The sequence below is a fragment of the Crocodylus siamensis genome, chromosome 13, assembly GCF_052110815.1.
Source record: "Crocodylus siamensis isolate JL-2025a chromosome 13, ASM5211081v1, whole genome shotgun sequence".
Lineage (NCBI taxonomy): Eukaryota > Metazoa > Chordata > Crocodylia > Crocodylidae > Crocodylus > Crocodylus siamensis.
This window is the reverse complement of record NC_143407.1, coordinates 35,607,771-35,623,133: the sequence shown is the minus strand read 5'-3', so window position 1 is coordinate 35,623,133 and position 15,363 is coordinate 35,607,771. Positions and strand designations below refer to the sequence as shown.

At 58.6% G+C, this 15,363-nt stretch overlaps 2 protein-coding genes across 9 annotated transcripts in view; one reads left to right on the top strand and one right to left on the bottom strand.

Annotated features, from left to right (window-relative positions):
* Positions 1–13,267, top strand: part of DOC2B (double C2 domain beta) — a 57,364-nt gene extending 44,097 nt beyond the window's left edge. The window contains exons 5-9 of the mRNA XM_090025506.1: positions 5,635–5,761; positions 6,069–6,226; positions 9,936–10,017; positions 10,871–10,967; positions 12,668–13,267. Coding sequence (XP_089881632.1) covers positions 5,635–5,761; positions 6,069–6,226; positions 9,936–10,017; positions 10,871–10,967; positions 12,668–12,804 — 601 coding nt within the window. The 3' untranslated portion in view covers positions 12,805–13,267. The remainder of the gene's footprint in view (positions 1–5,634; positions 5,762–6,068; positions 6,227–9,935; positions 10,018–10,870; positions 10,968–12,667) is intronic.
* The window catches only part of LOC149854268 (uncharacterized), a 42,480-nt gene that overhangs the window by 17,637 nt on the left and 9,480 nt on the right, over positions 1–15,363 (bottom strand). For 2 of the 8 annotated variants that reach the window (XM_090025512.1, XM_090025514.1), the window contains exons 3-7: positions 13,998–14,077; positions 12,482–12,726; positions 1,234–1,384; positions 536–698; positions 46–446 (exon numbers count right to left, since the gene is read on the bottom strand). In XM_090025512.1, the coding sequence (XP_089881638.1) occupies positions 46–446; positions 536–698; positions 1,234–1,384; positions 12,482–12,510 (744 nt within the window). In that variant the 5' untranslated portion in view covers positions 12,511–12,726; positions 13,998–14,077. Of the gene's footprint in view, positions 1–45; positions 699–1,233; positions 1,385–6,232; positions 10,901–11,031; positions 11,812–12,481; positions 12,727–13,997; positions 14,078–15,363 lie in introns of those variants that run through there. The other 6 variants (XR_016438884.1, XR_016438883.1, XR_016438881.1 and 3 more) reach the window with 6 other exon arrangements.

Below are 15,363 nucleotides of genomic sequence, written 5' to 3'. Positions count from 1 at the left end.
CCACAGGCCTGCAGTAGCAAACACGTTCTCGCCTTTCGCGCTCACCGAGATGCCCGCCGCTGCGTCTCTCAGGGAGTTCCTCTTCTGCCACTTCCCCTTGTGGATGTTGACCATCTGCACGATCTTCGGGGCATCAGATTCACTCCAACCCCTCCGATCACCATGATCCGCTTGCCCAGGGTGGCCCGGGCCGTAGGCATGGGAGGGAGGGAGTCCCACTGGTCGGCTTCGGGGAGTACACCTCAAGGCAGTGCATGGGGATGTCCTTGTCATCGCAGCCCCTGATGGCAAAGACCTGCCCTCCACTTCCACCAAGGAGCAGTAGACACTGCGCTTGGAGAGAGGTGTTAGGGCTTTCCACTGGAAGTCTTTGATCCTGGCCACTTCCATCGTGGGCCGTCGGGGCGAGGGCAGGCGTGTGCTGTGCCTGCCAGGGGGTGGCTGCACTGCAAAACACAAGGAGAGAAAGGCATCACACGCAGGCAAATAAACAGAGACGAACCCCCCTCACCCACCCTGCCAGCGACACAGGCACCTGGGAACACCACGATCAATGCCCCCTGGCCACGCCGTCTGCGCGGGTCCTGGGATCTAGCTACCGCACATGCACGCACACGTGGAAGCAGAGCTGGCACCTTTCTGCCCATCTCCATTAATCCTGCAGTTCCCCATCCACCAGAGCTCACACAGAGACAGGGCTGAAAAAAGGAAAAGCAAATAAGGTTGGATTCAGTTCATTAACCCTGTTTCCCGCATGTCCCCACCCCAAGTGACATTCAAAGAGATGCTGCGGTGTCGGCGCTCTGCCTGGCTCAGGGGTTTCCTGGCTTAGAAGGAACTTTTCTTTGTGTGATTCTTCTCCGACGCAATTGCTCTCCTTCGTCATTCCTGCCCGGCATCTACCTTGCCGGGCACCTGCAGAGAAGCCCGCCTGGGAACCTGTGCTAGGGGCTTCCAGCGTGCAAGCCCTCCAGCCCCACAGCCACGGCTCTCCGGCTGTGCCACACGCGGTCTTACAGCTGGACTGGAAGGGACCCAAAGAGCAGCCCATTAGGAGACAGCGAGAGTTGCAAGCTCCCATTGCAGAGGATTATTGCTCCCTCTCCCCGAGGGGCTGCAACCATGCAGAAGAGATGAGGAAATGAAGGGAGACAGAGGCACGGGGGGATGCAGCGAGGCAGCTGCCCACCCGCACACCCAGGCTGCATGGCGAGCTCAACCTTCATGATGTACCCGGAGCTGCTTTGCAGTTAGGCTGAAAGTCCCGTCGGGTTTGGACACCCTCCGCAGAGCCAGGCAGCCACGCAGCGCGGGTCGTGGGCGCACCTGGCCGTGGCACATAGCCGTTCTCTCCGGACATCCCACGCTGGGCCTGCAGCTTGGGCTTGTGGATGAGCGGATATTTGTTACTCACAAAGGAAGCACGTGCAGATGTACAAGAAACCCTTTGCCCACCCCCCACCCCCGCTGCCCTCCCTCCATTTGACATTTTGGTACCCAGTATCGAGTGTTGGTAGTGCTGTCGTGGTGACCATCTCCCAGTGTCTTCACCAAGGAGGGGAAGGAGAGGGGGAGTAGGGGGCCTGGGGGTCACACACGATGGGGGACAGAGTGAAAGCAGGAGTCCAGACCCCAGCTCTGCTCTGACCTGGAGCCCCCTTCCACTCGCCCGCGGGAATCTTCCTGCCCCGGAGATACTCCGAGCCGGCTCCTCCATGCTGCCAGGGCCTAGACGGGCGGAGGGCCCCCAAACTGCACACCAGCTGCCCCCCCTCCCGCCCCTGGGGAGCCGGTTGCTGCGTCCCTCGGCCGCGGGAGCATGCTGAGTCAGAGGTGGCGATCTGCCCACAGACACAACGGCTCAGCAGGAGTCAGAAATAGATCCCAGGAGTCCGGGATGAGTGGGATGGAAAGTAAAGTTTTAATGAGCAACAGCTGTTCACTCTCACGCGTCAGAGGAGCTGAAGGAAGGAGCTGGGGTTACAAATACCGGGCAGGTGGAGAACGCCACGCTCCGCCACTGCTAATGCGGAGGGCAAGTCCGACAGATCCCAGGTGCTTGTTGTGAAGGGTCCTGCTCCCGCTGGCCAAGCCACGCTCCTGGGACCTGAGCTTGCCCCTCTGCCTGTGCTGCAGGCACACGTCTGCTGGGTCCCTGCCACGGAGAGGCCCAGAGAACAGACAGGCCCTGTTCTGGCACAGCCATGCCCAGCTCTGTAGCGGCCTCTGGTCTCTCATTAGCCCGATTCCTTCAGAGGTGCTAACGACAGCCTCCTTGGAGGGCAGTTTCTGCCGCACACGTCCAAAACCTTCCCTTTCTCAGGGAAGCCCCGCAGGGCTCGGGAGAATGGGAGGCTTCCCTGTCTTTTCTTGCACAGGTTATGTGAGGTTTGTGCCTTTCACCCAGGGCTTGTCCACATTACAGGGCTGCTGTCTGTGCAGCTGGTGTTCAGCTACCTCTGATGGCAGAAGCTAAGCTGGCAAAAGGCCTCTTCCATCAGTACAGCTATGTCCGGAGCAGGGGAGCAATGCCAGCCAGGACGACCTGTGTGCTGCCACTGTCACATCCGAGACACCACGGTGCTCTGGGTGCCCTTTCAAACTACTGCCAGGACCATGGGCTGGCTATGAGGCTTTTGGACAGCTGGTGTGCACCCGAGGCCCTGTCGTGGTTCCCTCCTCCATAGCCTTGGCTTCGGGCTGTCAGTGCAGTTCGGATGGATGGGCCGGGCCAGCCAGTGCCCGCTCTGCTCCAGGAGGCAAGCAAGGCCTCTGTGAGGCATTTGTGTCATTTTCTCTCAGTCCCAGGGGCCAGGGGGGCAGCCTGGGCTGGGCCCTGCCTCTCCGCAGGGTGCAGTGCAGGAGCAGGTCTTCCAGGTGCCAGGAGATGGGTGCAGTAGGGGCAAGTGGCCTGTGGGCAGAGCCTGTGGCTCAGGGGTGTCTGTGCTGCATTCCTGCGCTTACGTGGTGGTGTATTGATTGGTACCGCAGCGTCTGGGAGCACAGGGCACAGACCGAGACGGCTCGGTTGTTGTTTGAGTGGAGGGTCTCAAATCATGGCCGGGGGTTGCAGCCTGTCTGACACAGCAGGCAAGGCCTAGTTTGGCGGGTATACCCCACACCTCCCTGGGGCTGGGGCTGGGGCAGGGGCAGGGGCAGGGGCAGGGGCTGGGGAGGTCCTCGAGCTGCTGAGCGCTTGCCCCGACCCTGGACTCCATGGAGCCCTGCTTGGGTCCAGGCTGTGCTCTGTCACCTGTCTCTGGGGCAGCAGCACCTGGCTCCCGTTTGCCATATCTAGCAAGACAAGTGAGCGGTGATGTGGTGACCCACTGGCCCTCTGCCAGCACTGCCCACAGTGGGAACGGGGCGTCACATTTGCTGAAGCCTGTTTCCCGTGCCAAGATGGCTGCGTGCATTGCACACACCTCCATCTGGCACGGCCAAGTCTGTCCCTGGCCAGCCGGGGAGCCAGGAGTGGCAGGAAGGAGAAACCGTCACCAGGACCAGGTGCTCTGACTGGCAGCTCAGGGTACGGGTCCAGCAACCAGGCCTGGCAGTGCTAACGGCAGCGTGCTGAGGTGGAAGGGAAGGGGGCTCCTCGTTGATCTTCTGCTGTCTTTGGCAGCCGCGGCTGCAGGAATTGGGAAGAGCTGTGAGATCACAGTGCAGAAATACTTCTGAAGTGCCCCCGCTGCCTTGCTGAGGGTGCCCTCGAGGGAGGAGCACCCACACGGTTTGAAGCCGCCAGGAGCTGCCTGCAGATGCCCTGTGCATGGAGGACAGCAGATGCCTCTGCCTGCCAGGACCAGCGCTGGGGCCAGCCAGCAGCCAGAGCAAAGGTGCAGGGGCTGCAGGGCTGGGTTCCCGTGCCTGATAGGGTTCATCGCTCCCTCAGCGGCCCCGGGGACACCCACTGCTCACACAGGTGCAGCCCAGGGCAGGGAGTCGCAATAACCCAACTCAACCATGTAGGCAGCACAGGCTGCAGCAGGCAGGTTGTGCTGAGGGGGATGCCCCCTTTCCCCTGGCAGGTAGGAGACTGCGAGGGATCCAGGCTCGTGTGTCCTATGTAGTCCCATTCATTTTCCAAGAACAGTGGGAGTCGCTCAGTCCCAAGTTCCCGGCCTGTCAGCCAGCCCTTAGCCTAGAAGCTCTCCAGGCCTCCTGCTCTGGGAATGCTCAATAACAGCAGGCAATGCAGGGTAGCACCATCCTGCAGCTGCACACTCCTGGCTTGCTCATGGTAACATCTGGGAGCTGGAAGCGAGCAAACAGTCCCCCAGCAAGGTTTAGATGGGCCACAGAAGCAGGTGGGGGCAAAGCCATAGGACTCAAGAGCCCACTAAAACAGGGGCAGGCCTGGGAGGGTCTGTCTCCAGGGCTGCCCCTTTGCTCCATGTGCTGCTGCCTCCACGGTGCGCGTGGGGCTTGCTCTGGGGATTTCGGGTGCGTGGGTATCTCCAATGAGGGTGTCCTGCCATTGCAAACCACACATAGGTGTGTCCTGCATGGCCCCGCAGGTGAAACTGGAACAAGCTAATGTGTGTCACGGTGAAGGCAACGCGCAGCCCGTGCCTGCTCTGCTGAGCCATTACTGCTCTGCACCTGCCCAGAAACAAAACCAGAGCCAACGAACCTGGCCAGGCTGGCGGGCGAGGCCCCTGGCCGGTCACGGCTGTGGGTCCGCAAGCCGGCTGGGGGCCCTTGGCAGGGAGGACTTTCGCTTGCATTTGTGTTCCCTGCTTGCCGGGGATGCTGAGACCCTGGGGGAGCCGGCTGCCCATCCTGGCTTGCTCAGATGCAATGTGACAGGCACCAGAGCGGGCCTGGTCCCACGCCGCTCTGCTCACGGACCTGCCTCCACCCGCAGAGATCCATCCAGGCCAGTGGGCTCACTCCCTTGCTGCCGAGGCAGACGCTGTCCCTCGCAGGGAAGTGAGACCAGGGGCGTGCAGCCACCGTGCTCTGCCAGGGGACAGGCATGGGTGTGCTGGAAGCCCCAGGGCCAGAGCGAGGTCTGTAACGGTACTTCCGCTGCCTGCCTCACTTCCTTGCTTCCAGCGGCATCTGGGCTCTCATTAGCTGCGTACAAGCAGGGCTGGAGCAGAAGAGCGTGCAGGCCCTCAAGTCAGCCTGCTTCGGCTTCCCAGTCAAGAGCACTGCCTGGGGATGGAGATCCCAGGCCAAGAGCAGCTTTGTGCCCTCTTCTACTGGCGCCAGGGTCAGGCTTTGTGATGAGAGGGGAGAGCTGCCCTGTGGCACGCTGCACAATGGTTAATGTGATGCCCCCATGCTCCAGCCTGGCCCCATCCAGGCCCACTGGGCTCCATGGGGATCAGTTCAGTCGTGGTCAAGCCCTGTGGGCTCGTGTGCCCACAAGGCATTAGAATAGGTGCAGAGGTGGCACAGCCAGGGCCTGCCCCTGCCTCCTTGGCTGAGGGCCCCTGTGAGGCACTAATGAGATCCTGGTGTTGGCAGTGGTCAGCTGGGCCTGGGGAGTGGGTGCTCATTGCTCTGCTCCTGCCCCGGCCAGAGCCTGTCCAAGGGACCAGGGTTTTGGTCTGGCGCCGTCCCCACCCCACAGCCAGGATAGACGGCGCTGGCCAGGATTCACTCGGTCCTGCTGCATTTCAGGATCTCTGTCTGCGACGAAGACAAGTTCCGCCACAATGAGTTCATTGGGGAGACGCGGATCCCGCTCAAGAAGCTGAAGCCCAACCAGACCAAGAACTTCAACATCTGCCTGGAGAAGCAGCTGCCGGTGAGCGGGGCAGGGAGCCAGGGGCTGGCCCCATGCGTCATGTGGGTGGTAGTGGTGGGAGACCCCCATTCCTTTCCTGCAGAGCAGCCCCTATCAGCCCAGCCCTGGGGGCACCGGGCAGCTCCTCTGCTGGCTTTGTCACTGGGACCACTTGCCTGGGGTGCTGGGGCTGGCCCGTGACTCTGAGCTGACACTTGTCGTGTTACCCTGGCTCCACCACATCAGCAGCAGAGGCAGGAGCAAAACCCAGGAGTCCTGCCCTGGGCCCATACTGAGCAGTGCTCATTTCCTCTCCCCGTCCCCCCAGATAGATAAAACAGAGGACAAGTCCCTGGAGGAGCGGGGCCGCATCCTCATCTCCCTCAAGTACAGCTCCCAGAAGCAGGGCCTCCTGGTGGGCATCGTCCGCTGCGCCCACCTGGCCGCCATGGATGCCAACGGCTACTCCGACCCCTACGTGAAAACGTGAGTGACACGGCTCAGGGAGCAGGCGGCTGCCGGGCTGGGGCTTGCAGCAGGCTGACGCTTTGGGAGCTCCTGCCTGCTGGTCCTCAGGCACATGGGTTTGGGTCCCGGAGCTGCTGGGAGCTTTTGTGCTCTGAGCGGCTGGCATGACGGGGCAGCTCTGCAGGGCACGATCGAAGACCTTGCTGCTGCTGGATGCCGTGATGGGCTGGGGCAGGCATGGGGGGCCTGAGGTGGCAGGCCTGTGGGGTTGCAGCCTGTACACATGGGAGGAGAGGGGTTTCCATCATCCTGCTCCACTCTGACAGGGACAGGGAAGCTGGGTGGGATACTTGAGGTGTTTGATCCTGATTAATTCAGCCTGGTGCTTTGCATAATGGGAGCTCATCCCCTTGTGCGAGGGAAGGGCGAAGGTGCCGCCTGCAGCACAGCTCGGGTCAGGTCTCTCAGCAGCGGACAGGGCAGGCGTTGGCAGCCCAGGCCACTCTGCGAGTCAGCAAGTGTCATGCAGCCACACAGCGGGTGCCCCATCAACAGCCATGCCCCCCTTCAGGGACATAAAGGGGGCACTGGTGCATTGCAGGTCTAGGGCCGGAGCCACCTGGCCTTTGCAAGGGGCCAGCTCAGAGCCTTTCGCTTCTCCCTGAACTGTGGGTGCCAGGTGCTGTCCCTCGAAGGGCTGTGGCAGGTCTCGGGGGTGCCAGGAGCTTCTGCCCATATCCTTCCCAGATGCGGTGCAAGTTCCCCTTCCTCGGCTTGGAGTCATTTTGCTGCAGGTGGGAATGGGGGTCTTCAGTTCCCACCACCCGGTGCTGAGCTGGGCTGGGGAGATGCCAGCAGTGGCTGTGCAGATGCTTGTAGCCTAGTACGTATGCACAGTCCGCGAGAAGGCAATTAGAGGCTAAGAATAACCAAGGAAACGCGGCTCCCCTCGCAATCCCTCTCCCGAGACCTGCCTGGAAGCTCCGTCTGGCTTGGCAGCTGCTGCGCGGTGCGTCCCGGGCTTGGCTGGTATCTTCCCCAGCCGCCTGTTACCTCAGACAGGCGTCGTACCAGCTGGCGAGAGCTGTGATGCTCGGTGCTGCGGCTCCAGCTGGTGCTGGGCTCACTGCTGTGCCTGCGGCCTGCCAGGCGCCATCTCAACGCACCGCGTGTCTGGCCTCTGGGAGGTGGCCTGGGCACTTGGCACTCTGTGCCAGCGTGTAGCTGCTGGGCTGGGGAAGCGCACTGACCTCTGCCGGGGCAGCCCAGGCCCCATGGCAGCGTGTGGCGAGCAAGGGGGCCCTTCTAGGAGGTGAAGGCAGCATCTGGCTGAGGCAGCAGTGCAAGGGGAGATGTTCTGGTTACCCCAAGGGTGTGGAGAAGGAGCCAGGGCAGATGGGCAGGAGGGAACAGTGGGCTGCCATCCCTGCTCTGGGGCTGAGTCTGATGCAACTTCACCAACACCAGTGGAGTGGCTCCTGCTTTACACCCCTCAGGCCCACACATAGGGGCAGCAGAGTGGAGGTGCTTGCCCCACAAGTGCTGGGGACTTGGGCCCACTCCTCTGCGGGTGAAATCGGGACAGCTTGGCACAGGCACATTTGGGGAGAAGGCGCTGCTGTTGTTGCTCTGCTCTCAGCCCTGAGCCAGAGCCTCCCTCACAGCTGTTCCCTGCAGCTGCTGTGACAAAGGCAGTTCATTGAGACGAGGCTTCGGGAAGGGGTAATTAGGCCTGGAGCCTTGGAGAAGCAAAAGGAGCCTTGGCTGCGTCGCAGCTGACAACACTAAGACTTGCCAGGTCTGGGCCCCGGCTGGGGGTCCAGGAGCAGGGGTGCTTCCAGCACAGGGAGCTGTACAGGAAAAGCCGCGGCCTGGGATTTGCAGTCTCCCTTAATCTGAAGGAACTGCCTCAGTTAGAGAGCACCTCTCGCCCACCCCACGCATCCCAGCGGGGAAGTCATGGGGCCAGCTTGCCTTGCTCTCCTTTGTGGCAGCCCCGTCCCTCCTGCCCAGGGCTGTCCTGACTCTGCAACTGCCCTGCTGCACAGCCGTCGGGCTGAGGTTGGGTCTCCTGCTCCCCAGGCGGGGGGCAGGGGGACGAGGCACTGCCTAAAGGACACTTCCCCTCCCCGCAAGCTGCCAGATGCTCCCCTGTTGCAGAGTCCCGTTAACCCTCCATCCTCCTTTGACCTTGGCTCCTGCCTGCAGTGGCTGCAGGGCTGATGTCCTGCCTGGGCGCAGCCATGGACCCTTCCTGCAGGACCCTGCCCGGGATTGCAGTGCTATCCTGGTGCCATGCACTCCACGCTGCTGCCCCCAGGGCTGGGAGCTGGGGTCCACGCAGCCCTGCCTGCAGACCCAGCCCTGCCAGTCTGTCAGCCCTGCTAGTACATCAGGGGCAGGGCAGCCTCTGTGCCTGGCCTGGGTGTAATGGAGAGTTGAATCTGCTCTGCTCTGAGTGCACCCTTCCCTCCCCTCTCTGCCTCCACCCAGTTAGTGCTCAGCTGCTCCATCGCCCTGCCAGGGCTGCTCACATTGTGCCTGTGTCTTACCAGCTGTACACAGGCTGCAGGGCACGGGGCTTGGCAGCCGCTGATAACCTGGCTGACCCCGGGCCTGGTGCAGTGTTCAGGTGCTGAACTCCTGCCAAGGGATGAACATGGCAGGTGCAGGAGAGAGCACGCTGCCCTGCACATGGGGGCACAGCAGAGAGGGCCCTTCCTGTGCCTGCCCAGGAGCCATAGCAGCACGAGCCTGGCCCTAAACTCAGCCCAGCAAGCAGGCCTCTAGGTGCGCCAGACAGACAGGTGTGCTTGTGCAGGGTCTTCACTTCACTGCAGTTCACGAAGGGGACTGTCCATGGTGTCTCCCTTGCTCGTGGGTGCTGCAGGCTGACTCCAGAGGCATGAGCCCTTTGTGCTACACAGCTGTCCTGGCACCTGCCTGTTGTGCGGGACTCAGGGTGTGACTGCAGAGCAGGGGCAGACATGGGCGCTCTATTCAGGCCACGTCTGGGCAGTGCTGGGAGAGGAGGGCCTGGGCACAAATGGCAGCATCTGTTGGAAAGTGCCGTGCACGGAGCTCCAGCAGGCACTCCCTGGGGATGGAGCCTGAATTCCCACCTTGGGGCACTTTCACAGTGGGGGAATCGGCTCCATGCCGGCCTCTACATTTGTTCCCGCTTGCCCCTCCAGCAGCGTGTGAGTGCTTCAGTGGGTAAAATGCTGCAAGCAGAACGGTGTTGGGCTTTGGAAACAGGTGTTCATGCAGGACAGTGGGATGGGTGCTACCGCGCTGCATGGCTGCTGCTTGAGCGCCCGGGCTCTGGCGGTACCTTCTGTTGGCGAGGCTCCTCTGTTGTGGGGCAGGCTGGCAGTGCGGCCTGAGTGTCCAGTCGCTGCGTGATCCTGGCAGACAACTGGGTGTGCAGGAAGCATTTTGAAAGAACAGAGCTTGCTGGAGTCTGGCAGCTCAGCCAAGGTGAGGTGGCGTCTACACAATAACTTTCACTGGGAGGTCTCAAAGCAGGAGGCAGGTAAGAGCCACCACATTTTGCAGAGGCAGAGGCCGCGCTGCCCAGCAGTGCAGCCACCTGCCCTCCAAGTTGGTGGCAGCACTGGACACGCAGCTCCAGCAAGTCTGGGGAATGCTGACGTGAAACAGAGGTAAAAGGCACCTGCCCGGCAGAGCTGGCTCTGTTGTGACCAGCGCTCTGCTGTGATTACAGCTACTTGAAGCCAGATGAGGACAAGAAGTCAAAGCACAAAACAGCCGTGAAAAAGAAAACCCTGAACCCCGAATTCAATGAGGTACGTTTGCTCCCTGCACGGTGGTGGCTGAGATGCTGGGGTCCCTGACGAGGCTCCAGAAAGCCTCGTTCATCAAGATGACGAGCCCATAAATCACGTCAGTGTTCTGCGCCAGGGGGCCTCTGCGTGCCTGCCAGTCAGCAATGGATAAGTGCCCATTATCTAACACGGCTGCCTGGGACCCCGTCGCCCAGTCTGGTCAGTGCAACTTCTTCACTGCGAGGCTGAGGCTGGTTCTGCAGCTTTGCTCGTGCTCGTGCTCATGCTCGGGGGTTTGGGTAGAAGATTAGCTTCTGTCTGCCTTAAGGGCTTACATGGCTCCATCACCGATGCAGCTGAGTGCCCTGGGAATGGAGCCTTGGGGTCTCCCATGCTGCACATGCACCTCATGCCGGGGGCTCTCTGGGCAGCAGCCCCGCCTGGCCTGGTTGATGGCATCACACTTGGGGAAAGCCTCTTCTCCAGAGTTGCCCGACGCAGAGCAAAGCCTGCCATGGGGCACCGAGCCCCTCACACAGGCTGTGGGGGCAAGACGAATGTTTCCCAGGATCAGCAAAGGAGCCCGCTTTGGAGCATCTAAGGCACGTCCCATGAGCAGGGGCAGGTGGCTGGGTGGCTCCCATGGGCTGCTCTAGCACCTGAGGCCATTTACGTCCACCCTTGGCACCTTCCGGTGACCTGGAGGCCTTGCCCCAGCACCCGGCTGCCCCCGCCAGCTGCTGGCTTGGTCCCTGGTCAGCACTGCCTTGAAACCTCCCTCGCTGGCCAGACGCGATGCACATTGCCAAGTTGTGCTCTGCCAGCGTTGCTGGGGAGGGTGCTGCCTCCTCACCTCCATCTCTTCTCCCAACAGGAGTTTTGCTATGAGATAAAGCACGGGGACCTGGCAAAAAAGACCTTAGAAGTCACAGTGTGGGATTACGATATTGGAAAATCGAATGACTTCATTGGTAAGCAGGACCCTGCCGAGGCCGGTCACTCTGGAGCTCTCTGGGCCCCTGCATTGCCATGACTGGCTTTTCTCCAGCTGCCGTCCTGCTCTTCTCTCCTTCTGCTCCCGTGTCCTTCCTTTGGCCTCTCCTTTCCAGGTGCCGTCTGCCTGGCGCTGCTGCTCTGCTCTTGCTCTGTCCCTTGGTCTGCTCCCAGTCCTCATCTCTTCCCTCCCGCGCTCCCTTGCAACCTCATTTCTGCTCCTTTTCTTCCTGTGCTTTTCTGACCTCTGCCTCTCCTCTTCTCTCTCCTCCAGCCCCCCACTTTCCTGACTTTTCTCCTGGATTTCTCAGACCCTTGCCTGCGGCGCCCTCCCCTCTCCAGCGCTGTTCTTGTGCTTCTCCGGTCCTGTCCCTGTCTCCACCTTCCTGCGCTCTCCTCCAGCTCTGCCGTCTTGTTGCCTCTTCCCCTCACATTTCTCTTCTGCTTTGCTCTTTGCTTCTTTGGCTCCTCTGCTTCTCCCTTTTCCCCTTAGCATTTTCTCTTGTTTTCCTCTCCCTGCCACGCTTTTCTCTGCCTCTTTTCTGCTCCTTCCTTCATGCTGCTGCTGCCGTTCCTGTCACTTGCTCTGCTTCCTGCTCTCCATCTTCTCCCGCTTGCTCTCCTCCTCCCCTTCTCTTCTCCACCTCAACCCGACCTTCAGCTTCAAAACCAGCTGCGCAGCAAACAGGAGCACAGGTACAGGGACTTGTATCTCTGTTCTACCCCTTCATTAAGGCCAGAGGAGCATGAAAGTGGGGGTCTGGTTTGTCTTTGGTTTGAGGCCCATGCAGCTGGTGTCCTCATGCTCGTGCACCCAGTGATCTGTTGCCAGGGCAAGTTTGTTACCTCCCAGCACCCTCTGGGTGGAGGGTCATTTCCAGCCCTACTCTGTCTCCACCTCTGTTCCTTAGTGTGTGGAACTGGCCCTGCGATGTACCTGACCTTCCTTTCCTCAGCCTCCTCCCCTTCCCCCCGCTCCCCAAAGGGACCTGCAAAAACCAAGAGGGTTTCTAGCTGAACAAATGAGCCACCTGTCACTGGATGCTGCTGAGGAAATCCAGTGTGCAAGCATGCAGAAGAGGAAACAGAAGGAGCAGGGGAGGGATGGACAATGGAGCCAGTCACTGGCGGGGGAACGGGGGTGCAGCCCTTGTGTGTTTGCCACCAGGAGCTGGAGATGCAGGTTCTCCTCACCCCCAGGGGCTTTGACGTGGCATCTCACCGACCTCCCCGGACAGTGCTGCAGCCAGCAGGCTCCAGGAGCCCCCTCTGGTGCCTTCTGGCGCCGAGCCCCTACCCCCTGCACAGCACAGAAATTTCTACCCCAGAGCAGCCAAGGTCCAGGCTGCTCCTGACTAGGCCAGCAGCCATCTCCATGCTCTCCCTCTCTGGGCTGCCCACAGGTCAGCCTGAGGAGCCGGGTGTCCTGCAGAGCTGTTTGTCTCCCCTGATGCATGTGGGATAGAGCAGCAGACCCCCCCCACACACTCACCCCTCTGAGCCGGCTGTTTCCAAATGCATCCTGGTAGCTGGAGCAGGTTTGCACCGTCCGGCCACGTGGCGCTGGCTGGAGGCAGCTGGTAGCACAGCAGTGTTAGATGTGTCTGCCTCTCTCTGCTGGCACCGCTTGGCTTACTTCACCAGCTGAGCTGACTGTCGCGTGTCCCTTTCTGTTAAGGTGGAGTTGTGTTAGGAATTAACGCCAAAGGCGAGCGGCTGAAGCACTGGTTCGACTGCCTGAAAAACAAGGACAAGAAAATAGAGCGCTGGCACACGCTAATGAATGAGCTGCCAGGGGCCGTCCTGAGCGACTGACCCCGAGCACAGGCCAGAGACCTCGCAGAGAATAGCAGAGCTCTCACAACCTGAACCAGGAACAATTCATGCCTTTGGACTTAAGAGTTTACTTACTCTGCTAAAAGGGATGGCGACACCAAGCCAGCAAGGAGCGGCTTGGCAAATCCCATCAATGGCCAGATTGCAGGAAAAGACCAGTGAACAAGACAAGATTGATTTTCTCTGTTCAGTGGGTTCTGTCCCTAGGGTTTTCTCCGGGATGCCTCTAAGCACCTATGCTCTCCAACACACACACTACACACACACACGGTGTGAGACGACACAGCCTGCATGCACTAGAATCCTGACTTGTTTCTAACTGTTTGATATACTGGATTATCTTCTTGCTGCCTTGCAATTCAGTGGCAAAATGAATGCATCACTTTGTGCGTGTAGCTAATATGAGCAAAAGGCATTATTTATTAAACATGGAACTATTTTACTAAGGCGATTTGTGCCACGTTTCTGGTTGTTTGTCACTTTCTGTGGTTTAGGCCTAACGAGTCTTTATGCATTTAAACCTCTCCTTCCGGGGTGCTCATGTCCTCTGCGCTCAAGAGGCCTCTCTGCTTTTCTCTTGGAAATGGGACGCTTGTCCTGGCTGACAACCTGCACCCAGCATGCCAGCAGGCTGAAAGGGCTGTGCAGTGAGGCTGGGCAGTGTCCACCTGGGAACGGCAGAGGCCCTTGCAGCCTCCTCAGAAATAATACACAGTTTTGCATTTACTATTTTTGATCCTTTTAAATTTCCACACATGACAGCCCGGTCTGTTCTAGCATTGATGGCTGCTCCTCTGCAGACAGTTGAACTCCACATTGCGCTTCCACACAGCTGCTATGTCAGAGAAACCATGGCTCTTCCTTTCCTCCTGGGAGCTAAACAGCTGGGGTTGAACAAGACATTGCTCCTTTGAAGTTTCCTGTCCAATGTTAGTATTAGTTTGTGTATTCCTTTCGGCATGGAGACAGTGAAGAGAGGACAGAAGCCTTGCCACCGGCTAGGTGTGTGATGGGGGTTAGGCTTGTGGGCTGAAGAGTCCCTGGGCCCAATCCTGTCTTTGTACATGCCTGAGACCAGGAAGAATTGCACAGTCCCAGAAGGCAGAAAACGCAGTTTGGTCTTTTCCTTTTATTCAGTCTTTACCAAGGCAAACAGCACACAGGGCACCCACCTGCTCCACTCTGCAATGCTCTTCTTTGCCCCCAAGCTGGCTTCAGTCAGCATCAAAAGAACTAGGCCTCGGATTCTGCCCTGTAGAAATAAATGGGATCTTTGTAGGAGCCAAATCAAATCCCCACTGCAGCAAACACCACCCCTGTGCCCCGACCATCCATTTAGTTTCAGGATCTCCCATCACAGAGCTGGTCTGAGACTGCATCCAGCAGCGCTCTGAACCAAACTCCTCTGCTGGCCCCTGTGCTGTGCACTGACTCTGCTCCTCATTAACTCTAGCTGGTTCTGCTTCCTGACCCTGGCACAGGTTTTCCAAGCAAGCACAAAGTCCTAGATGAGTTCAATGCGTCACCCATTGTCAGAATCCTTGGAAATGTCCATCGTTACATTCGCTCTTCCCTTTCCATTAGCTCCCAAACACAGCCTTGTGTGCTGAACATCCCAGTCTGCAGTTCAGGTGTTCTTCAGACTGACAGTTATTTTTTCCCATTATAATGAGGCTAAACCTTGTTTAATGAGGGGCAACCATTCAAAAGGTCATTGTAACAATAAATTATGTGTAGTTCATTATACAGATATGCATGAACTGGACTGGCATGCCAACAGTGTGTCAAATTAGATTATTTTAAAACGTTGCTCTCTTCCCCCACCTTATAGTTCCAGCACTTTAAAATATAGCAGAGTATTTAGGGCCCAATTTCCCCATCACACCCCTATAGATCCCATTTGAGGGCACAGACACTGCGCACTCAGTGCCTCTGATAAAAAAAGGCTCTATGAGTGGCTCAGAATAATTGGCAAACCTCCCTTTCCCACCAGGTTATTTTAAACGTGCCCTTTGTTTCAGCACTTAATGCTGGTTTATGCCTACAGCGGAGCAGGACCGAACACATGGAGTCTTTCTTTTTTTGTATTGACGTCTTTTTTAACTGGACTGTATATATATATGTATACACATGCTGCATGCACGGTGGTGGTTGTCATGCAAGGACTTGTTAAATGTTTGATACCAATGTTTTGCTACCATGTGAAGGCTGCAGAAATCATCCTGAACCTGCATCCTACCGGACTTTTGTACTGCAGTATTACCTATCTGTGTACTTTTGTCAGATTTGTTAATATTTCTAAATAGAATCCAAAATAAAAAGGGAAAAAAAGGTCATGTGTAAAGGCTCAGCTCTCCAGTCTCACCTTCTCTGCACAGCAATTGCACAAACTCAGTTCACTATGCCACGTCCTGCCCACGCCAATGTTTGGATGACCAAATGAACAGGGCACAGACTTTTGCCTCCTTTGAGGCTTTCAGATTGATCGGTGTTTGCTTTCTGGTCACAGCAGCACCAGCCGACCTTTTTAACTAGAAA